The following is a 25,399-nucleotide window of genomic DNA, read 5'->3' on the forward strand; positions in this document are numbered from 1 at the left end:
AGCCAGGAATCTTGTCCCCCCAGCTTGGTTCCTGAACCCATCTGCACCCTGCTCTCCACTCAGACAGAGCTACCTGAACTATACTTGCAGTTCTCTGATATCAGAACACAGCAGTGAACGTCTGGGGGTGTTCTCTGCACACCCCTCCACTCCCACCCCCAGGCCACGAAACCTCCTTGCAAGTTCCTTTTACCTATTCAACTCCCCTCGCATTCCTCAGGCCTTGGAGTGGACCTCCTGCTTCCCAGAACCCCCCGCCCTGCCCCCAACTCTTCATTCCCAGCTGACAGAGGCCAGCACCCTTTTCATCACCAGGCAGACTGTTACCCAGTTAAACTCCTTCACAGCTTCCTGCCAGCTGGGTCCCCAGTAGCGCGGTGCCCAACTTACAGGAGTCACTCAACGAGCATTCTTGAGGCACGCAGGCCTGATGATGCAGCGCTGACAGTGGGCCCTGGCGGCCCTTTCCTTTCTCTAGAAAGAGCGCCCACAGTCTGGACAAAACAGATTTGAGATGACCCCACCTCTGATGTGTGAGTTTTCCTACAACCCATCAGCACCCCAGCACTTGGCCCACGGATGCCGGCAGCTGATAAGAACCTTGTGACAGATGTGCCCAGGCCGCAGCCCTGTCCTGCGCTTAGCGCATGTAAGCACGTTTGCTGTCTGACTTGAGATGGTGTCAGATTATTCTTGAGGACAGCAATACATTGTTTGAGTACAAACATCAAAATATTTTCCTGAGACAGCACCTCTGATGTTTTAAAATAATAGGAAAATCTCATTCACTTTACCACCATGTAACAATTTTTTGTAAACACTGCTGTCCAGTAAGACCTAATGACAGAGGGAAAACTAACAAGATTTAAAAATGGCAAATATAACTCAGACACTGAGGAACTTGAAAGCAAAGAGTGCAGCAGAGTTCACAATACAGAACTGATGTCTGTAAATAGCCACATTTATATTTAATAGAATACCAGTAACTATTGTAGAGGAATAAAAACATATTAAAAAATATCTCACAGCAGAGACAAAAAGAGTATTCCAGGTAGAGGAAACAGCATTTAGCACACTGAGAAAAAAAGAAAGGTGAGCTAGGGGAACAAAAATATGTGCATGGCACCAAATGACTGGAGCAGGAAGTCCTGGAAGGGGGACTTGGAGGGAGCAGAGCTGGTCCCCAAGGACTTCTGAGCTATATAAAGGAGTCTGGACTTCATTCTGAGGACGAAGAAAAGGTTTCACAGACAGACGTGTCCTGACCTGCAGTACAGAAGCCTGACTCTCACTGTGGTGCAAAGACATAGGAAGACGCATCCAAAAGAAGGAGCCTGGTTAGAAAGGAATGCAAGAACTGGGGGAAGGTGACAGTGGCCTGCCTGGGTTGGCAGCTGTGGGATTCCAAAGACAGTAAAGAACTACTGGCACAACAGACCCGGAGACTGGATGCTGAGGGCGAGAGCGCCAGAGGACCAGCAGCACAGCCACTAGGGAGATGGTAGCAGGGGTTAACAGTGGGCGCTCGGGTGGCCAGGAGAGGTGAGGCAGGGATGCAGAGGCCGGAGGACAGGTGGCGGTGGCAGGGCCTGGCTGAGCTTTATCTACTGGAGAAACGGTCCCGGAGGCAGCTGGATGCAGGGTTCTGTCACTGAAGCCAAGGCACTTCAGGCACCAAAATACCAATGAGAACCAGTCAGCAAAGATACAGCTGATAATCTCCTGACAGATCCTTTTCTCACTAGTCAATGACTTTCTTTTAATCTTTGTACAAGACTTGCAATGTGGTTATTTAGGAATTTAGGTCCTTCATACAATAAAAAGATCTGAAATAAAGAAATGTATTTGGGAACCTCCAAACAGCTGACAAATAAGTAAGTGATAAAGGGGATACATTTCATCAATAAACTGGGACTTTACAACAGTAATAAGTGCGGACACTTAGCCAATCATATGGAGAACACAGAGTTAGAGCCCTGTGTTTCCCTTTAAACTTCAGATGGATCAGAGATCAAAGCATCTTTTAAAAACTTATAAAAATGCTATTAGAAAACACTGGTGAATTTCTTTAATCTTACAGTAGGCAACAGTAATGGTTATTAATTATATAGCATTTACCATGCACCAAGCACTGTTTTAACAACTATACAAAAAGTTTCAGTTCTCCCAACAACTCTGAAGGAGTGTCTGCATTTTACAGTTAAGGAAACTGCAGCACAGAGAAGTTAAGTCGCTTCCCAGTTACACTACCTGACAGTGGTGAAACTGACCAGAACTCAGCTGTGTGTACTTGTAACGACCACATGGTACCGACTCTCTAGAGGGCCATTCTATAAGACCTAAATACAGAAATAATGAGAGAAAGAACTGAAATTTGAAAAAATATTTAAAGCTTCTTTATGGAAAAATACTGTAATTGAAAATCTAAGGTTATGTCACAAAAGTAGAAGGAAGCAATTGCGTTAAATGTCAAAGCTAGTATTCTAATATACAAAGGACATTTACAAATCAATAGGAAAAAATGAACAATTCTCTACTGTGTGTGAAAGAAAATACACAAAAGTATGAAATTGCCAATAAACATGACAAGTTGTACAACAATACTAAAAAGCTAAGAAATGCAAAGCAAAACAAGAAACCACCTTTCATTCATCTGATTGCCAAAAATGAAAGACTGGTGATATGCTATGTTGACAAGAGTTGTGACAATGGGTATTCTCATATACTGTGAAGCAAACTGAACTGGCACAGTGTTTTATAGCACAATTTGGCCACATGATGAGATTTTTAAATATGTACTTTGACTCAGCAATAATTCCATTTCTAAATATTTCATAGAAATGCACAAATATATAAAAATTTATTTCAATGGTGGTCACTAGAGCTTAATATAGCCACCAAAAAGCTAGCAATATAAATGTCAAAAAATAGGAAAACTGGTTACTGAGACATCCATGTGATAGAATATTATGAAGTCATTAAAAGGTAGCTCTATGTTCATCATTCAAATAAGAACAAAATACTGTTATGAAAAAGTAATTTGTATAGCAGTCTACACAGTATAATCTTTTTTGTTAAATGATAAATTTTTTAAAAGTTACTTTCAAAAGGATTGTTCATTTTATTAATGAAGTTTAATTCTGTAAATTCTGAATCTCAATATCATAAGGACCTTGTATAACAGGATGGAGATGCCACTATACCAGAATAATTGAAATGTATTTACAAAATTAAAAATAAACTTAGGTTAACACACTAAAACTTTTTCAGGAATATTATATCTACATTAATCTGTTGTATCTTTTTAAAAATCTAAGGTTCAATGAAAAGACTATGATTACCCAAGAAGAATTTAAGAATACCAACAGAAATTCAAAAAATAAATAACAGAGCCAATTAATTATTTTGAAGGAGAAAAGAAAAAAAAGAAATATGAAATGTCTTTTCCAGAACACTTATCATCATAAAGCACATAGATATTAAAGAGTGCTTTTGCAAGTAGCTACCTTATTAACCAAAACCTTGCAGTAATTAAATAACTTAGTCAATAAGAAAGCTGGAGTTTACTGCCTAACTCCTCACAGTCTAACTAGGAAAAAGGTCAATATATATTGGTGGTGGTGGTGGTGGTGGTGATTAATTATTAAGTCTTTAAAAGAAAATGCAGGGTATAAAATGACTGAGGCCAACAAAGCAAAAAGAGTTTCCCCACACAGAAAACCCACAAGATGTTTCTAATGAGCAGCATCCAATTTTTTATCATTCTAAAGAGCACTTCATTTATTCAGTATCATCCAGGTTACAGGACTACCCCTTCCAGGTAATTTAGATGTTTACCACTGTAAGGATCAAAGTACTTTTTACAACTATTTTAAATGGAAATCTTCCTTAATATGTTACAAGCTTCCTAACTTTAGTTCACTGAAACACAAAACCTTGTAATAGTGAGCCACAGTTGCCATGATTAAAAAAAAAAAATCACATATAAGCTGATCACTTATTTTACAAATAAGGAAGCTGATGCCCAAAAAGAAATGCTGACAAGTGCTGTGATTTAATAAATGTATATATAATCTTAGAGGATCTCCAGGTTTGTGGAATTGAACGTTCTAACACCAGGTGGCCCCCAATTGCAGTGCTGAACTGTCCTCTTCTCTCTCCCTCTCTCCTCTCTGGCCATCAGGTCTCTGCCTATCCTGCTGCCTTCAGGGAACCTGTCTCTTGCTCACACTGTAGCTGCCTATAATTGCTACATGTGGGACACCAAATGGACATGATTGCAAGAATAGTATCTTCAATAAGTGTCGGTGAATCCTGAGCGAATGCCCTTGGAACTCTTCTATGTGTAAAATCAAAACTCAAAGCACATATTTTGTTACAGGCTCTTTGGCGGCTCAAAGCCTTTTTCCCTTACTTTTTAGTGCTAAACCATGTTCTAGATAAGAGAGGCTGCAGGGTTTAGTTACCACCAATAAACTTTAAAACGTTTTCTGTTACATGGGTTCTTTGGCTCCTGAAATCTCATATAGTACCTACCTAGCAAATCTTTTCTTTAATGCAAATGTGAACTTCTATTTACCCTAAGTTGAATCATCAATAACGAATTCATTTATTTTGGATAAAGTAGGATTATTGGTACAAGAATCCTAAAAGTGGTATCTCAAGTTTAGATAACATTCTGAGAACTTTAAGAAAGGAATCATTTTATTAATGTGTAACATACTTTATGTGTATATTTACTCATATATAAGTATTTGTACATCCATACATACATTCTCAACTCCCTAGTAAGTTCAGAAAACTTACATACAGACAGCAAACTCTTCTTACATATAGCAAATTATCATGCAGTAGTCTCCCCTTATCTACAGGGGGTTACGTTCCAAGACCCCCCAGTGGATGCCTGAAATCACTGATAGCACTAAACCCTACATATACTTTTTTCCTACATACCTAAGGTAAACTTTAACATATAAATTACATAGTAAGAGATTACCAATAATGATAAAACAGAAAATTTTTAACAATATACTGTAATAAAAGTTATGTACTGTACTCATTCTTCTCGTGTTGATATACGACTTTAAGATGCCTAAGTGATGAGGTGAATGACACAGGCATCGTGATGTAGCTTTAGGCTACTACTGACCTTCTGACCGTATGTCAGAGGAGTATCCTTTGCTTCTAGACTGTGGTTGACCGCAGGTGACTGAAACTGCAGAAAGCGAAACCATGGATAAAGGGGGACTTCTGTACAGCTACTTCCTCTCTACCACATTAAGCTGTCCTACTTCATTGCTAATAGTCCAGATACCTCCCAATGAATCTACGACAAACTGACAATTTGGAAACACCAATCATTTAAGCTTTTGCCATTTAACCACGTCTCAGCTGGGTCTTAGACCACATCTGGCAAAAAGGGAAGAAGAGATGGTCCTCTAGGTTGAACCTGCCAAGCCATTATTACTTTCATCCATTTATTCAACAAGTATTTACCAAATGTCTCCTCTGTGCCAGGCATTTTGCTAGGTGCCAGGTCCCTACCCAGTCACAGGGTCTGCCCACTGAGGTCTTCCAGTCTTCTGGGGGAAGGCAGCCATTCACTGAATGCGATAATAAATATAAAATCACAACTTCTACAGTAGAAGCTCTGTGCTACAAAGCCAGTCTGGGTGATCAGGAAAGCAAGGCTTCTCTGCGGAAGCATCGGTGAGCTAAACTGAACAAGAAGTTAACTTGGGACTGTAGAAAGTTCCCGGCAGAGGGACCATGTAGTACATGCAAAGGCCCTAAGGCAGGAGGCAGTGTGTGGAGTCTGAGGAAATGAAAGAGAGCAATCCTGTGGAAAACAGGGTAAACGAGATCTGAGATGGTTCTGGAGAGCCAGGCAGAGGCCAGATCAGGCAGGGATGAGGTAGGGCATATTAAAGATTTTCTGTCTTTATCCAATTGGAAAGCATTTGAAAATTTTTTTATTTTATTTATTTTTCTAGAAAGGAACTGTTACAATCAGATTTACATTTTAACATGCTCACTCTGACCACATAATATGGAGAACAGATTAGAAGAGAGTGAGCAGGATATAAGGAACAAGTTAGGAGGCTGCTATTGAGTCTATTGAGTCTAATGGAGTGACCATGGAAGCCAGGCCTAGGGGTGTGACAACAGGCCAAATCACCAGTCTCTGAGGATGGACTGAATGAGGAGCTGTCAACGGTAACTCCCTAGATTCTGGTTCTGCCATTTTACAAGCAGGGAGCGTATTAGTAGGCAAGATGTGGGGAAAATCCTGAATTTGCTTTTAGATATTTGAGTATGGATGTATCATGAAGACAGTTAGGTTTAGGTCTGGACTTCAGGAGAGGTCATGGCTAGGTAAATAAACTGCATTCATTTGTAAATGGCCAATAACTGATCAAAGGCTCTACTGAGACTTGGGTAAGGGTAGAACAGACAGAATAACAGAAGCCCTAGGACCATGCTAAGGATCTTTTAATATTAATGTTCAAGAGGATGATGGTGGGACATCAAGGAAGAACTGCCAAGGGAAAGAAGAAACTCAGGAAGGCTTACCTGTCAGCCCGTCAAATAACTAGATACTAAATACAAGAAACTCACTTTTCTCAAATGTGATAGTTTGAGCATGGTTACATTTACTTTGTAACTACACTTAGTTATTAAACTATTTTAAGTTCTACTTTATATAAAATTGGTCAATACTGTCAACCACTGCTTGCTAAATACTAACTACTGTTACTAAATATCAAGTAATACACAAAATTCACTGCAAACAATTCTTGCAACCAAGACCTGCCTTAAGCTAGACCATGACTAAAATCACATTACAGTAAATTATTGTAATCTCCCAATACACAAATTTTAAAATAACTACTTTGGGGAAATGAACTCATCCTAACATTCATGGGCACCTAATAGTCATGAGTGCCAGACGCTAGTGTAGGTGCTGGGTGAAGGTATAACGAATAGGACAGAGCTCCTTGTTTATTTACAACTGACAGTATTCAGAATGCTGTAAGACCAGTTTGAAGATCATCTGATAATATATCAGTTAAATGATTTTTTAGGCAATAAAGAAAAGGAATGAGTGAAGCCTCCACCTACTGCCCAGTATCTACCCTCTTACTCCACATACACACCATCATCATGCTTACATATGAAAAATTCAGCTAAGACACTAACTATAGCACTGTGTGTAAGCCCAGGGACATCCTCCAGCCTTCAAGAGGTCCAATGATCTCATTAACAATTCCCAGGTAACGGACTATAGTTCCAGAAATATATGCTTGGTGGGTCTTAAAAACTTTACCAGTTTTTGGCTTGCTGCAATACCTTGATCTATTAAACCAAACTAACCAAACTGGTATTCCAAAGGACTCAGTCACTAACAATACAAAACCCCCTTCCATACCAAACATACCTAAACCAACTAGAATACGCTATAGAGTAAATGAAGACAAAGATATCTCCTTGATTATCTTACACCCTAGAGCATATTTTACTTTTCCCAGTGTTGTTTTCTTAACTAGCAGAGTTGATGTTACTAATAATAAAGACTGAATTCTAAAACCAGTGTTGGCAGATACTGAGTTTCTTGCTCCCATACACCCATTTTAATTTTCTTTCAAGAAAGAAAAAAAAAAATCACGTTTGAACTTGCAGTCCTGTGTATATTCCTCTTAAGAGTGTAGGCAGAAATAGTTTGTTCCACCATCATCCTCTTGAACATTAATATTAAAAGATCCTTAGCATGGTCCTAGGGCTTCTGTCATTCTGTCTGTTCTACCCTCATCCAAGCCTTTGATCAGTTATTGGCCATTTACAAATGAATGCAGTTTATTTACCTACACCTCTTAAGAGTGTAGGCAGAAATAACATCTATCTAGATTCCTTTTTCCATTACTGTGGAAATGGAAAAACTACAGAATATATCTATCCTAAGAAAAGGGAAGGAGACCAAAGAAAAAGAGCATAAACTATCAAACTAAATGTATTCGCAGAAAGTAGAACAAAGCTACCACCCTTAACTAGTAACCCAGAAGACCAATTAGTTTCTAAGAAAGTTAGAGAGGTTTCACTTTATTCACACAGTGTGCACACAGAATACAGTGTGGAATGTTGTGGATGAGATTCCCAACACTAATTTTTAATCTCGTAAAACAGCCTCTGTTTTCCCATCTCTCTTATAGCACCTAAAGTGGTACTGTGAAACATGTTCATACTACAATCTACCAACAGGAACAGAGGCTGTGCATTGATCTTTTTCTTTATCACCCAGGCCATCACCTTGTAGAGGTTCATAAATGGTAGGTGAATAAAATCTGAAACAGTAACAAAAGGAGTCCGGCTATACTAGGGCAGTTTCTTCCCATGAGTGATGATTAAGATCCATAAGTGACGTTAACTTCAGCTATTTTATTTCCTTTCACACAGCACAAATCGAGACATTTAAGAAACACTCAAAACTAATCAGTTATTCTCCTTGCCTAACCTAATGAGGTGATCTAAGTACAGTCTGCTTGTATTATATGTACAAGGCCAGGTTACAGAGAGCAATGCCTTATATACATGTCAGGTGACAAGTGTACTTGCAATGGCACTGGATAAGGTTCTCATCAGTCTGACTCCTGAACAACTTCTTCCCTAAAAATCATCAATTAATTTGAAAAAGAAAATGGTGGCAGCATACAGTGGTTAAAGAAATGGACTGTAGCGCCAGGCCTACTTGGGTGTGAATCTAGCTCTGTCTTCTAGTTGTGTAATCATGGGGCTTTGGCATCACAAATGAGTTTCCACCTCTGAAAAACAGAATAAGGCTGCAATGATGATGAAATGAGATAATATATACAACTTGCCTGACATACAAAACACATATAAAAGGTACCTAAACATATCTATATGCTCAATAAACATGTTTAGCCACAGCTAAAATTCTCTTCTTGCAAAAGAAGAGCATGCGCTTAATCCCACTGCCTTGCAATGAACCATTTACTTTAATTCTGTGCCTGATAATTTTTCTCATTTAAAAAATGTTCTGAAGTATTTCTTAAGACAAAACTGGTCTTATTCCTAATATTGTACATTTCCTTATATTAATTTTCTACCCATTTACATTTTTAAGTAGCTCTAACTTTTGACTTAGGATATAAAAAGAGGCCAGGACTGAGGAAAACAATCAAGTCTAAGGAACGTACAGTATATTTGATAAGAGCAAAGCATTCCAAAGTTAAAGGTGCAATACACTGCAGCTCTTAAGCAGCCTCTGGAGACTATTGGTTTTCCATGCCATGTTTTTCTAATACCTTTTTCACAGAGGAACACCCCCAGCCCAGGAAAACTGGGTAGAAAATGCAAACATTACGCTTTCTAACTCAGAGCATTTCTGAATGCACACATATTTTTCCTCAGGGAACTCCATTCCCTGTGAACTGCCTTGCCACCCCATTTCTCTTGAAATGCTCACAGCCAGTGTCAAGGACTCATCAGCAGACAGCCTAGGCAAGCTGCCGCTGGTTCTTTAACTCATGTTGAAAGCAAAGAACACTCCTTTCTTTCCCTATTTTGAAATCTTCAGGTCAATAAGCTAGTGGCCATTTCTAAAACATATGCTTGATGTGCGACAGAGATATAAAAGAATATCAATGAACAGGGCTACTTCCTGTTTTTTGTAACAAAATGGAGTTATTATAGTGTATTGGAAATCATATATTAAGGAATGTTGGTTAACCAGTCACCCTTGCCAAAATCAGATATGAAAAGAAAACAAAACTTGGCAACAATTTTAGCTCTGATATTTCTTTCAGAATTATATTTAATAAGGTTAATCTTTAAAGAATGCATTAATTTTCTTACCTGATTAAAAATAAAATTGTAAACAATTCATAACTATAAAACTTATAAGTTCAGGTAAACTATCTTTTATAACTACCTCTATTGTTTTATAAAATCACAAAGAATTTTTTAAAACTTATATTTAGGTAATAATGCTCCTAAACTTCCTCTAGTAAAAAGTCACTAAATTATATTTTTAGCCTACCAGCTTCTAAAAGGAAGTGAAAGCTGGGGGCTATATCAGGATATAAAAGCAACCTATGAAATGGCTTTAGTTTTAAACAAAAGTGAACATTAACAAGTACAGCATATCTTGTTCAGCAAATTGATAGTTAAGTTTTTTTAAGTTACAAAAATCGGATGGAGTAATTATATCTACTAAACTCACAACAGCCTGTTCAATGGAGAGTAACACTGTAATTTCTCTTCAAAGATAGTAAATAGGAAGAAAAAGCCCCTAATTCTGTAATACAAGGAAAATTCTAAACCCTTGGGCGCCACTTACAGGCACAAAACTTCCACTGATTTTGGTTATTACTCTGAAGAAGAAGAGGGGCAGACTAAAAATCTTCTATTTTTAGTGATTATTATTTATGATTTATAATTTGCAAGTATATTTTTCTACACTTTCAGTTTCTACATCCAAAGATCGAAAACTGAAGGAAATTCTGAAATAAAAAATCACAGAATTCTCTTTTAAAAAATGCCCAAGTACTTTACACAGAAATGTCTCCAGACCCATACCGCCACTGAGACATAAAAATATCGCAAAATCTCAGTGTTAGGTGTTCCTCCTGAGTTGTATGAATGTAACTACTATTGTCAAAAAAAAAGTAAAACGTGAAGTTCAAGTGAGATTTTATTGAACTGCTTATGAGCAAAGTATTTATACCAACATATTCAAATTAATTTCAGCCCCATTGACAAGGAAACCGGAAAAAAAAAATCACCGTTTTTCAAAAGGATAAGGAATCAACACTTTACTATAAATGAAATCTTTAGGTATGACAGTGAGGCAAACACACAGTATTCTGCGTAATGAAATACATTTAAAAATGATTATGCTGATGAGTCCATTACTTCACATACTGTGCAATTATAATCCACCCAACAAATAAATAGAGGAAAAAGACCTAGGTTATAAAATGCAAATGTTAGGCATTCAGTCCCTAAATTCTAGCTGCCCTCACCTTAGTCCTCTTATTTGTATGAGAAACACTGGAGCAACTTCTATACATTATTTTTGTAGTGGTTGCTCTTCTGTATTCATAGCTCAGTGTAAGTGACCAAAATGCTGACACACTTGCTAAATTATTTACTGTATCCAAAGAGTTGGGCTTATGAGAACAGATATTAGTTTCTTAAATTTCCGTTTAACATTTTTATTTGGAGCTCATCTGTATTAACAACTGCCTTCAGAGAATTATTCTAATGGAGTGTTACTACAATATGCACAGATGCAGTAAAGTGTAGAGGAAGAGAACTCTTGAAAGATTAAGCCACATGTACAAGTGCACACAGAAAACTACCACAGTCATAAATTCTTTCTAGCATTGCCACAGCACAGTGGTGACCGTATTATTTATTTGGGGGGGAGGGTTGGGGGGCACTTCCAAGTAATAAACGAGCCGTGGCTTTAAACAATCAGGTTTTAAAAAGTGCCAAATCACTTTAAGTGATGAACCAAAACTAAGGATTCCTACTGTCAAATTCATCTCACAAAGGAAACAAACATAAGACACAATCTTTAAAATACTCAGAAAAAAGGTCAGGGAACTACAGGGCAACGGGGGACTACCACAAAAACATTTCCAGCAACTCAGAATACCCATCAAGACTGCTTGCATACACTAGTCAGATTAAAAACAAACAAAAAACCCGAGGATTACGGGCTGTCACCCTTAGAAGAATTCTTTTAACATAAAGATTTTTCAGTTGCCTAAAAAGAGGTCAGGCCAACCGCTGGTCTGAGCTACCTTACCACATACCGTCACGCACAGGCACCACAGGACTAGGGGCCGAAGCCCACCTCACTGCGGCCCGTGGAATCCCGCAGTCCGCAGGCGGTCCGCGCAGCTGCACCAAGAGGGAAGCACCGCACCCGCGCCGGGTCCCCACCACGCGGGAGAGACTGCGGGGTGAAGTCTCCACCGCTCTGAAACTGAATGGCTGACACATCCGGTCCTGGCTCTTACACCACTCCGCCAAACGCAATCTTCAAAGGCCAAATTCAAACTCCAAACAGAAGTCCCTCAAGTCTTAGCGATGCAGTCCGCATTCGCAAGAACACTTGCAGCCCCAGGGGGACGCAGTTAGAAAACCCCACTTCCTAAAAGATGGCAAGCCCCACTAGTTTGCAGCCCGTCCGCCCACACCGCTTTGACAGGCGTTAGCGCGCAGTCCACTCGAAGCCCCTGCGGCTGTGCTGCTGGCGCGCCGCCGGCGTCTGGGCCCGGCTCCGGGTACCTGCGAGGAACTGCCTGTCACGACCGCTGGGACCTCGCCACTTTCTCCTCCGCCTTCCGCACAGCGCCCACCCCCAACCGGCGAGCCCCAGCCCGCCCCGTTTTTGACCACCGCCCGCCTTCAGGCTCGGGCCTCGCCCCCGGCGATCCTCGGGACGCTTGCCCGGGGGAGCCGGCGCCAGGCTGCGGCTCGCCCCCCAGCCCGGATCCGAGGGCAGCGTCCCGCGCCCAGGCTCCTCGAAGAGCCCCTAGTCCGCGAGTCCCACAATGCCACCCGGGCCCCCGCACCTTATCTCAATAGGTCCCCACAGGGCGGCTCGCATGCCTGTCACATGTCTGCAAACAATAACAAACTCTCCCCCACGTCTCCGCCCCAGGCCTCCGACCCGTCCCCCAGGTCAGGTTTGGGGCGCCGCCCGACGCCGGAGAGGCCAAAGGGGGTGCCCAGGGGCTCGGGTCCCGGAGAGCGGCGCGCAGCGTTACGTGGAGCCCCGGGACGCCGCGCACGGCGATCGAGCTTCATTCATTGCCTCGCCCTCCCGCCCCCCAAGCCCCTGCCGCGCCCCCGGCCTCGCTGCTCACCCTGCGGGGACCGCTGCAGGAGGCGGCTCGGCAGTGGGCGTCCGCTTCTCCGCGGGCTCGGCCCCTGCGGGGCTCGGGGCGCCGCTGTCCGGTGCAGCCGCCGGCTCGAGAGGGTGGGCGTCGCCGCGACTCGCGGCTCCGTGAGGCAGCGGCACCGCCGCAGGCTGGAAGCCGCTCCCGCCCGCCGCCGTGTCCGCGGGCTCCGGCGACGGGGAAGTGGAGGAGGACGGCGGAGAGGCGGCGAGGAAAAGCGGCGGCTCGGGCAGCTGGTCCAGCTCCACACTCCGCACTTTGCGCAGCTGCCGCCGCCGCCAATCGGCCCGCTCGCGGCCCCCGCTGCCCGCCTCCCGCAGCAGCCCCGCGGACGCCGCGGGCGCACTGCTCGCCTTGGTGGCTCCTCCGCCGCCGCCCGCCTCGGGACTCGCCGCCCCGGTGCCCGGGAATCCCGACGACGAGGCGCGATTCCCCGCCGCCGCCGCCATTTTCTCTCGCGGGCTACATTCGCTCGGCCCCTGCGAGGGAGGGAGGGGGCGGAGAGAGCGCAGGGGGCGGGCAGACGGGCGGGCGCTGCGCCGCCAGCGTAGAGCCGCCTGCGCCAACTGCGGGAGCGCGGCCCGCCGGGTGCCTGGCCTGGACGGGCGGGCGGGCGCACCCGGTCTCGGTGCGGGGGTCGCAGGGCCGCGGGTGGAGTGGGCTGTGCGCGCTGCCGTGCGCGCGGGGCTGCGAGGAGAGCTCGGACGTGACCGCCGCGAGGACGCCCCGGGCTCTGCGCGCTGCACCCGCCGCGCCGCCAGGTAGTCTTGGGCTGTACCGGCGAGAGGAGGAGCCTCGGCGGCTGCAGCGCGCCGCTTCCTCCCCGCCGCAATCTCGGCCAGGCTCGGCCGGAGCTCGCCCAACCGGAGCTGCATTTAGAATTTAGATGTGTGGTGTGTTGAAGGGAGCACTGGCGAGAGGGTTTGCAGTCTGGCATTCGCACTGTCCTCTGCAGTGGGCGTCGGGGAACCCGGGTGCGGACGTGCTCCCACCCCCACAACGCCCGGAAAGCGCAGGTGGCTCCCTGGCTGTCGCTTGCTGCAAAGCGAAAGAAACCCAATGTTCAGTAGACGTAAGGCCGGGGAAGAAAAAAATAAAAATAAAAAATTTTTGAAACAAGCTTCCTTCCTCTTTTGCCACCCTCCTCCCCAACTTTTGCTACAAATAGAACTTCAAAGTTTCCTGCAGTATCTATTCACAGCCTGAAGTCAGCAACTGGGTGCCTCTCTCGCCCCTACGCCTCCCTAACCAGGAGACACGGAGGGGCGGGGGCCCTGTACTTCTTTATTTTTCTCTCCACTGTCTTAGGGGAAGGCAGCGGTGTACAGGACCGCACTGGACACGTTTGGGGAAGGAACCGACGCTGTGCCAGGAAGTGCTCAATCACGTCTATCTCGGCCAGGTTCTGGCCCTCTCCGAAGACGATGCCTCTGGCGGCACGTCCTTCTTTCCGGCAGAGCCGGGCCACCAAACAGGTCCCTCCGCCCGACTCGCAGTGCCGGAGTTGCCAAACGCGGCGTTGGAACCCTTGCAGTCCCAGGGGAAGTCTGGGCGATAAGGTCCTTTGGACTGGAAAAGGCTTCATTTACATGTTAATGATTTTCGACCTTTCCTCAGGCGAATTGAGCGTCTGTGGAGCGTTTTATTTTCCCTTCCTCCCCTCCGGCGGGTTTGTGATGGGAAATCTCCCATAAACCGGGAGCAGTGTCACTAGATTTTGTAAAACACTAAAACGGTGAGCGGGAGGTGGGGGGCGGAGGGAGAGGTTCCCCAAGAACAGAAAGGAGAGCGCTACCTTGTCAGTCTTCATATATTTAGACAAAAGCGGAACTGTCTCCTTGGAAATAGGTAAAATGAAAGTCCTTTTCCCAAGTATAAAAATAAACCGAGGAGGATGGTGATATCCGGGTTTTTTTTTTTTTGAATGGCCCTGATTTCATATGAGCAAAATGATTTGAATACTGCTATGTCTGCCGTAAGATAGCTCTAGATGTTACATCCAACAGTACAAATTGAAGTTTTGATAAATCTGTTAAATTTTTAAGTCTACACTTCGGCTGTAATTACACACTCTGTGGTAGCCACAATCTATTGTATCATCCAAACCAAACCGTAGTGATTTCCCAGGTCTTCCAGGATTGCCTGAAAATCCTAAATTGAAAAGGATAAACTTTGCTCTTTCCCAGTGAGGTCAAAAAACCTTTAAATTTGCACATACATACTCAGGTACCTGTAAATGAGAAAAGTAAATTAGACACCACTAGCCTTTCAAAATTGCTCCAATTTTGAAGTTAGGTCACATTAGCAAAATAGAACAGGGTTCTAGCAGAACGTTTCCTTTTGCTCTTTCTTTGTACACAGTGATGAAAATGGGACCAAATGAGAGGGGTATCAAATGAAACATTATCAAGTAGCCACAGTTCTCTGACCTCCTCCATCTACCACACACCACCATAAAGAAACCTAAGAACTGGTCTTTTGTCTATTTTTTGGTGCTTTGAGTCATTTTCCCCTTAGTCTTTAATGTAAATATTCAGGTTGTCATTATGCGTCTATGACAAACGGACTTATTTTTTAAGAGAGAAAAATAATCCAAGGACATGCGTGACTGAAGAAAGGTGTTCTTCTATGCCATCTGTTAACACAAAATCTTTGAAAAGTTTACCCAGGTGATTGGTACCATAGTTTCTGCTCTCGTTTTTGGCATTGTTGGGTTCTGCTTTATATTACTGCACAAAGGCGTATGTCAAGTTGTCTTAATTTAATTTAATGATGTGAAGGAGACTTGAGTCTCCTCAAAGGTTGCTTATACACCAAAAACTCCAGTTACTATTTATTTCCAAGCTCTTCATTTCCATCCTCTCCCAGATATGAATATTGCAGTGATTTCATTTGTTCCATGATAACTTTGGTAACCTTTTTGCCGACACTTTACAGCTCACTGCTTCCATATAAGTGCTTCTGGGAATCGCCTGTCACACTTCAGTTCCTATACCACATGCATCTGGAGGGTCCAGTTTAATATTGGTGCATTTCCTTATTGTGCATAAATATCACTAATATTAGAATGAAAAGATTTAATGTCCACTGGCAGAACTATTTCAGCCTGTACATCATTCATCATATACTTATTAAGCACCTACTATGCACATTGCAAGTTGTCTTCTTCTCTGGGGATGTTTTTTTATATTTAAAAAAATTAAATAAAATATTCTCACCTGCAAATATTCTTAGTGGGTCTTTACTGGGCTGACTGATGGAATTTCAGATCTGTCCATATGTGTGTGAGAGAGAGAGATGCCTCTGTAAGATACATGACTTAGATAAAGAGTAAGAATGTCACCTTGAGAATAGAGCAAAAGCTGGTGTTCTATCAGGTTTATAGATATTATGGAATAGTTGCAGGAAAGTTGGGGCTAGAATTTAGTTTCTCCATGCTCTTTACAGACACCATGCTTCCCAGGTGTTTCCAGATGTGCTAAATCAGCAAATCTGTCATTTATGGGAGAATTGGCACCCTCGAAGGACTTTGGAGGTGCCATTATAGTAGAAAGTTCCTTAACCAGCCTCTATTTAGTCGACTCACCTGGTAGCAGATACCTGCTGTTGCTGGCGTGTATACAACGCGAGAAGGGATGCCACAGCACAGTGAATGCTCATGGCACCTGCACACTTCTGCTTCCACCTGGTAAGTTAGGGGCCCCAAGAAAATCCATTGTACTTGTTCCCAAACCTGAATGCACCTATTATAACTGTCTTTATGATATTTAAATACTGTTACGTACTCATGTTTTATTAACTTAATAATCAATTTGAGTGCAAAAAGCAAATTGGTCCAATGAAAGCTAAGCTAAATGCTTTGAAAGAATGAAGATGAGACTGAAAAAAGTCTTTCCCACTTAATTGTGGGCATGATGATTGTAAAAGATCAGGAAAAAAATTCAAATCTGTAAGAACTTACTTTGCAAGTATACATCAGTTCTCATTCCGTTTTTTAAAGAAACCAAAAGTGCAAACCGTAAACAAGGAGATATGTGAGAAAGATACATAGGACTCTAGTAGTGGACCCACACTCAAAAGACCAAGGCCATATAGCTAAATACTAATTAAAAAACCTGAAACCATACAAAACAAAACCTTGTTATTTGTATTTTAAGCTAACATAAAATATTTAAGGTATACATATATCCTAATAAGATACCTATATTTGTAAGATACCCTTTTATTAACCAGCATATATTTGCATGTACTTAGAAACTAAATTTGTAGTAAATAATAAAAAAACAGTTGAATTGGGATTTTATATCTAAAAATAAAACAACTTATGAAATTTGACCTCACAGTTTGCAAAATTCTGCTTACCTGTACAACTTTGCACTAATTTTTTAATTCTTTGAATGAGCTATGTTGGTCGCTGTTTTCTGGTGTGTAGCAGGAAATAATATCTTTTTGCATTTAACTTTTGTGGTTGAATGATGACTGTCATTTTTGCAAAAAATATTTAAAGGCGTCATATATTCTTTTAAGGTCCTCCTATAATATTCAATTACTTTGAATCAATTTCCTTTTTGATTTTCTCTTCCTTTGTGGTCCACTGGCCCAACTCTGTCAAATCCTGTGCTGACGAGGCTTTACATGCAATCTGAGAGGTTCAGCACCACTGCCATTGGCTTAGTCAATTTCTACATCTTTTTAAAATTTGCACCTTCACTTTGCAATGGATTTGCATTGTTTTGAGGTCAGAGCAATAAAGAGGTATGCTTAAAGGGGTATACAATATTGCCATCTACTAGAGCAGTGCCATCCAGTAAAATACAATGCAAGCCACAAATGTCACACATGTAATGGGAAATTCTCTAGTAGCTACATTAAAAAAAATAAGCCAAAGAGAAAGTGAAATTAATTTCAATGTTTTTTAATATATCCAAACTATTACTATTTCAATATGTAAAGTGTTACTAATGAGATCGTTTGCCATTTGTTTTTGCACTGATTCTTTAGTACTAGATCTAATGTGTATTTTACACTTCAGAACACCTCAAACATCATTTCAGACTAGCCGTATTTCAAGTTCTCAAAAGGCACACATAGTTAGTGGCTAGTGTATCAGATACCACAGTCCTAGAGCCATTGTACCTAAGCCTCACCAATTTTTTGGACTGTTACATGCTTTGTTAGGCCAAATTAGTATAGTAAAAAAATATCCACATTTGAACAAAAAGTAAAGCAGCACAATAGGTCTAAGTTAGTAACTCCCAGTAGCTAACCTTTCAAAGTTTAGACACTGTTGTCAGAATTATCTTTCTAAACCACAGTTCTGATTCTGTCCCCTCTCTGTAATGGTTCCATATTACACAGAGCAGAGAATCCAAATTCCTTCTTTCATTTATTCAACAAAGAGTAAGTGCATTAACTCCTCCTATGTGCTGGATGCTAAGCAAGGCCCAGGAATATCACAGGGACCCAAGTGGACATGCCTTTTCCCCTTATGGAGGTCCCAGTCTATTGTCTCCTCCTATTCCACCATTGAGTGTTCAGGTCTCATCATAGTTTGCCTGTCCTGAGGGCCTGAGCTCCTGCCATAAGTGTATGTTCCCCAGGTCAGGAACAGGCTGGGGCCTCCTGGCTCCATGCTTTTACCCATGGGCCCTGCTCTCCAGAAACACTTGCTTAAATCTACCCAACCCCAAAACCGGCCACAACCACCCCTGGGCCAGGCCCATTGCTGATGTTTAGAGGGCCAGGGCAAGTACAAGTGGAGGCCCCACACAATATTTTAAATTATTTAAAAGTTAAAATGTAAGCCAACAATAAATAAAATATATTCTAGGCTCCTACCTTGAAAATACATCTTTATAAAGACAAAATTGAATAATGTATGTAAAGTTACTTTTTTTTTTTTGTATGACTGACCACAACAAAGTATCAAAGATAATTGTATTGAATTGCTCTGAGTGTTTAATTGTGTGAGCTGACAGTGTTTGGATGAGGAGTAAAATAAGGACATACATTAATTTCCTAGCTTTTATTTCAAAAAAATTGCTAATTATGTTGTTATGATCGAGAATTTCACATAATTTACATCTGATCACTTGAGACAATCCAATTATCTGTTATTATCAAAAAGCAAAATTCAACTTTAAAACACAAATTCACTGAAAATACAAATTTTTAGTAAAAAGTAAAGCTGAATTTTTAAACTTTTTGAAAATTTGAATGTCATCAAATATTTTATTATTAAAACAAAAGTATCTGCAATCCTAGCATTCAATATCCATATAGTTGCCAACGTAAGGAATAAGCAACACACTTCACACATTTTGTCTATATGTACATAAATACAAACCTAAGTCATACATATTGCTTAATATTGCAAAATGTTACTCAGTGTTTGTGTGCAACTTTTGTGAATGCTGCTCTATGGAGTGAGTAGCTTGGGGCTCATGAAGTGGGACACAAAGCAAGAGCACGGACAGTCAGACAGCTAGGATATGACACATTGTTATTCACCAGTCCACTGTATTCCTGTTACGTGCAGGACAGATTTGACAAGTTAGCTTGTTTGTCTCTTTTCTTACTAAACACTTCTAGTGAGATGCTCCCTGACTCCAAATCAGTGTTGATCTGTGACAGGAGCAGCCTGACCCACAGGCCTTCTCCACATCTCAAGGCGTGGGGCAAGGAGTTCAAAGCAGTGCTTTCCTGGAGCCCGAAAGGCTCTGGTCTCAAGAGCAAATGTTTAGGTTTATGGGTCATGCTGAGCCAGCACTGTGCAGCAGACCCCACTGACCAGGGCAGCTATGTGTTCTTTAATAAATTTGTTTTTCCAAATCTATGACACATTGTGCACTGTATAACACAGGGCCAAGGGCAGTCCCCTGCCCAGGTCTGAAGGAGGTACTGCTAAGCTTGTCCTAATGGCAGACCCTGTTCTAGGTGCTGGGAGTAGAGGACAAGAAATAATGCCCTTTCCCTTTGAGAACTTCCCAAGCCTGCCTTGTGTTAGTCACTTTTGTCCATATCACATTGTCTACCAGCCTAAGAGATCCTGGAGAGAGGGACCGTCTCCTTTTTATCACCCTTGCCTCCCCAGGGTCCTTGGCTCCCTGCCTTGTATGCAGTAGATGCTCAGTGTTCAGGAGCCGACTTAGATGGTTACACAACACCAAATGTCCACGACTCCTGAAGGTTTGCCCTTCGATCCCAGCATCCCCTCCCTGATGGAGTTCTCTTTCCTTAAAATGACACCACTCCATTTGCAAATTTTATTGTGCATGCTCTTCGGAAAAGGGTGAGAATTTATTCTAATGTATTCTGTTCTTATTGGGGATAATTTGGGAGGGAGGAAGAGAGGTAAAGAGGAAGGTCAGAGAAGGAAAGGTGAAGGAGAGGGACAGAGAGGGAACTGGGAGCAGGAATCTAACAGGCAGAAGAGAATGGCAGAAGGTGTTGCAATGTAGCCTCCGGAATGTTTAGGGAAGATGAAGGGTAGGAAACTCAGACTTTAAAACTGCACTTCAGGGGCCTCCAAAAGGAGGAAGGGACTGTTGGTGGCAGGAGGCAGGAGGTGGAATCCTGAAAACAACCTGGGGTAAAGGTGGTGCTGGGCTCGTAAAATCAAAAGGCATAGAACACTGACACAGAGGCCCAGAAAAAGAAAGAAAAATGGCTCTATGGGTGTGTACTATCTGTAACACCTCAAACAAATTGGAAAGTCTGTGAGAAGAGGATCCTGGAAAATTTTTAGGAAGCAAAGATGTTAAAAATGGTTAATAAACACTTCTTGAACATTTACTATGTATATTGACTTTCTTAATCTATATAATAACCCTATGAAGTAGGCACTATCATCATGTCCACTTTACAGGTGAAAAAAGTGAAGCACAGAGAGGTTAAGTAACCTAACCAAGGTTACTCAGCTGGAAAATGGTGGAGGTGGGATTTGAACCTAGATGCTCTGTTCCAAGGCCAATTCTTTGTCTCAGAGCTGCAATATATATATGTGTATGTGTGTGTGTGTGGTGTGTGTGTGTGTGTGTGTGTGTGTGTGTGTGTGTATTACTAATATAACATATATATAATATACAATATATAAAGTATCATTTTTTTGGCTGGATAGTATTTTGTTAGTTGACATAAAAATATTCATGAGACCTTTCAAAGTTCTTGCCTCAATGCAGTTTTTATTCCTTAATGCTTTAAACATCTTAACATTTCACTGTGAGGGTCTTTAGTAACACATCCCTTTGGGGAAAAAGATACTACAGTCTGTGTTTTTTTAACCCAAACTTCCAAGCTGTTTGAAATCTTGAGTTTGAAAAATCTTCGTATATGAGACATGAAAATTTACCTTTGAATTTCTATAGATTTAAAATTCATTACACAAAAAATGGAAAATAGTATCTAGCCTAAATATTCTCTGGAAAGGTGTGATAGAGAGAGTTAGATGCCCATCAGATTCATTTTCCCCATCCATTACCATTGTAGCTGGGAAGCAGCCGCTTAGCTTGGGACCCTTTCCCGGCCTGCCTTACAGCTACATACAGCCATGTGACTTGTTCTCACCAATAGAATTGTAAGCCATGGCTTCAAAGAAATGGCACTGGCTGGATACAACTGACTACAGAACAAAAGGGTCCTTAAATTATTAGGTGCAGGACACTCCCTCTAAACAAGCTGCATTTCTTCCCAGAAATAAAATTCTATTGTCTTGTGTCATTATTCATTATTTGTTTAGATCTATTTGTTATAATAAATTAATCCACCCAAAGTAATAAAATAAAATTTTCTTTGTTCAGTAATACCTTGTGATACTTAGAGCTTTCTATAGGAGAAGCAGCGTAACAGAGACAAGAGAGCTTTGGGCTCACCAGGTCTGGGTTTGAATCTTGGCTCTTCCATTATTAGCTACATGACCTTGGCAAGCTGCACACACTTTGGTCGCCATTAGCTTGGGGATGTACTGTTGGACTTCGTCCACCCTTTCCATTACTTTGGGGCACACCAGCAGGTTCCCATGCCAGCAACTACTCTGGCCTCTGAGGTTCACTTTGCTGACTGGAAGTGGGCCCCACACCCTGCTCCTGAGCAGTCGCTAAGCAACGATGGGAGTTGCAGTGGTGTACTGCACACGGTCTGCACCATTTTATGAGAACCTGGAGTACACATCTCTTTCCAACCTCAAATTCAGTGATATCATATTGGTAGCTTATGATGGAAGTATTTACACCACAGGAATTAGCAAATGCTACGAATCAGAAGTCTCCCACCCTCTATCAGAGCTGTTTGTTAACTGTTGAGCAACAAACCAGCTTTTTTACTCTTGAGGTGGGATTACATGGGAGTGTGATCTACAATGATTTCCAGTTTTTTGCCAGCAAGATTAAGCTCCAGTACCCATGGGGTAACCAGTTGAGAATATAATCTTTGTTAGCTGCCTTCTCTGTCTCATTTCGCCACTCCCCAACCTTCACCTTCCAAACAACTATTTGCATTAAAATCCTGTCTCAAGTATGCTTTTAGGGAAATTATGTGAAGTACATTGCACTGGGTAGGTGTTCCACAAATATTAGCTCTTCCCTGTCTGAAAAATATACTAAAACTTTCATTATTTTAAATAGACTTTTATCTAATAAATAAAAACTACACATACGAAAACTTAAGGAAAATCTCTAACATATCTGTGTTCTTGCAGGAATTTCTTTCTGGTTCCCGGACCTGATTCCAATGTGCATATGTATGGGAGGCGGTCTTCCCACGCACACAGGGCACCAAGCAGTTCTCTGACACCAGCAGGGTGTCAGACAACTCAACTCAATTATGATGCTGTCTGCCCAGAAATGGTACCAGATTTCCCAGGTTAAGGGCTCCATCCTTCAAGACTACCCTTCATCCCCCACTCCAGGCAGTGGTTGCAAGCCCCAGGCAGTTCCCTATGCTTCTGACCTACTATGTACAGACTGGAGGTTCCCATGACCTCCCCTTAGGTTCAATTAATTTGCTAGAGTGGCTCACAGAACTCAGGAAAACACTTATGTTTACCAGTTTAATAAAGGGTACCATAGAGGATATAAGTTCATAGCCAGATGAAGAGATCCACTGGGCAAGGTCCCAAATAAAGGGGCTTCAGTCCTCATGGAGCCTGGGGCCTGGCTGGGTGGCATGTGGAAGCGTTCTGGTTTCCCAAGCATGGAAGCTCCCTTCAACGGAGAAGCAGAATTCAAGCAACAGATATGCTCTTCACAGGTGTTTTTTGTGAGGGCTTCATCACATAGTCATGACTGACTAAATCACTGGCCATTGGCTGATTCAACCTCCAGTGCCCTCCTTCCCTGCACACCCTTGGGTGGGGTCCAGAAGTCTCTCATTAACATGACAAGACATCCATTTCACCTTTAAGGCTCTGAAGTGTTTTCAGGAACTGTGGATGTAGACCAAATATGCCTGGGAAATACATGTTTGATCATCTGATACATCAAATACAGACGTATATTTCTTATAAGTCATTTTATTGTATATCCAAAGAAACAATGTTAACTCTGGAATCTAGACTCATGAAATACAGGTTTCCAGGCCCCCTCTGCCATTGCTGGTAGCTGCAGGCTTCTCATAAGTTTTGGGTCTTGGACCCCTTTAGTTATTGATCTTGATTTTTCTTTACCAGCTGCTGGCTTTGTTTTATTTTGTTTTTTATTTTAGGTACTTGCATTGACCTCATATTTTATGTCACCTTTGAGCAGTGATGTATACCAGGATCCCAGTCTTCTAGTAATAAATAAATAGCAAACTTGGAGCCATTGGAAAGCTCTTTTAGGAGCTCATCATTACAAAATTGCTTAAAAAGATATAACCTCTTTGGATATATGTATTTTTAAAATACAGATATCCCCTGCTTTTTGAAAGTCCATGTGATGTGATTTCACCTTTACAAAAGACCTACGTTAATATCTGTTTTTGCTAACCAACAAAAATCTGAAGATTTCCGCTCTCAACAAGAAAAGGCAAAAAGTGCAAACAGTGTTCAGTGTTTGTTTTCCAATGAGCCGTTACTGAGGAGCGCACCCCCCCAACTACGGGAGCGGCCGAGCTCCCGCCCCAGGACCTACACTCAGCATCTCAGGATCAAGCGGCCAGAACTTGGAACTGTGTCTGTGAGCATCTTTGTAGTATCTTGACTTATTTTATGTATCCATCACCCAGTTGTGTCCTAAGGTACTAGAAAAGACTAAGGGAGGTATTTATGGGTCTGGGAATGCTAAAAAAATGTTTCCATGTAAATTACTGGTAATTACTTCTTTGCTTTAGGCCGGTTCAGCTTACAAAAGATTCACAGGGAAACTGCTGTTGGACAGTGGGGGAGACTGTAGTCTTTTGTGATGTCTTTATGAATGATGAAATGCTGAATAACATTTCTTACCTTATTATATTTCAGTAGTAAGGGGTTTTACCAGAAACCAGGTCTGAGGATGTTTTGGAAAAGCCCGGTGATAGGTTTCTGAAGAAAGGGTAGCATAATTTAGCAGGAAATGGACCAAATCTGGAGTCAGGAGTCCCATTGTGTTGCTACCTTTGTCTGGATCATACTGAGTCATTCCGTCTCTTTCCCTCCCTGGGTCTTACTGCCTCATTTTCAAAGTAAAGATCCTGAACTAGAGGGTATTTAACATTTATTTCAGCTCTAACATTTTATGAAAGTCTGTCTCATATGGACCCAGACCCCAGTTCAAATCATGCAGCCACCTTCACTGGTCCTGTCTTGTATTTCAAGGCAGTAGGGAAAGACTTCAAGTACTATGTGAAAGTCAGAAAGTACTACCTTCCTCTGGGGGAAAGGAAAGATGCAACGAAGTGTTTTCCCGAAGGTTCTTCTTTTTTTTTTTTTTAATCAAAGAGTAGTTTCATAAAGTAAAGTCCGCACTCACGGAGGGAGTGCGGGCGTGCTCCAGAGGTGAGCAGCTTCCCTGAGCTTTCAGTGTTAGAAGAAATGACAGATTCTTAATTGTGGTTTACTTGCTGATTTTGAAAAAGTTTTATGTTTAACTTGCTATTAATCAGACATATGAACAAAAACAGTGAGAATTATGTATTTTCTATAAAACTGACAGCATTTTTAAAGGTGGACAATTCCTGCTGTCACTGAGAACAAACAGAAGTGGCCACTGTGGGCAGGATTTAATCTGTGCCTGTGTTAGTTGGGATCCCTTCAGAAGGCAGAGCCTGAGCCGGGGGCAGGAGTGGGAGGCAGGTCGGTGAAAAAAGAAGGGGAAAAGCAGTCCAGGGGAGCCTTTTCCAGCTGGTCACCACCTTGAGGGTGATTAGGGCTGGAGCCATCTGGGACCTGCTAAGGAGCTGTGTAGATTGTGCCTCACAATTGCCAATCTGAAGAATGGGAGAGGGGAAGGGAGCATTTACACACCAGCTCCTGTCCTCACTGGACAGGGTTGTACCAGGAGGTGTTAGCCTTTTGTATT

At 42.1% G+C, this 25,399-nt stretch overlaps 1 protein-coding gene across 4 annotated transcripts in view; it reads right to left on the minus strand.

Annotated features, from left to right (window-relative positions):
• Positions 1-14,232, minus strand: part of MAP3K1 (mitogen-activated protein kinase kinase kinase 1) — a 78,184-nt gene extending 63,952 nt beyond the window's left edge. For 2 of the 4 annotated variants that reach the window (XM_017640809.3, XM_037022305.2), the window contains exon 1: positions 11,838-12,234. Coding sequence is in view for 2 of the 4 variants with exons in the window: in XM_073236085.1 (XP_073092186.1) it covers positions 12,897-13,804 (908 nt within the window). In the remaining 2 variants the exon portion in view is untranslated. Of the gene's footprint in view, positions 1-11,837; positions 12,235-12,896 lie in introns of those variants that run through there. The other 2 variants (XM_073236085.1, XM_037022303.2) reach the window with 2 other exon arrangements.
• Positions 14,233-25,399: the final 11,167 nt, after the last annotated feature.

The sequence above is a fragment of the Manis javanica genome, chromosome 1, assembly GCF_040802235.1.
Source record: "Manis javanica isolate MJ-LG chromosome 1, MJ_LKY, whole genome shotgun sequence".
NCBI lineage: Eukaryota > Metazoa > Chordata > Mammalia > Pholidota > Manidae > Manis > Manis javanica.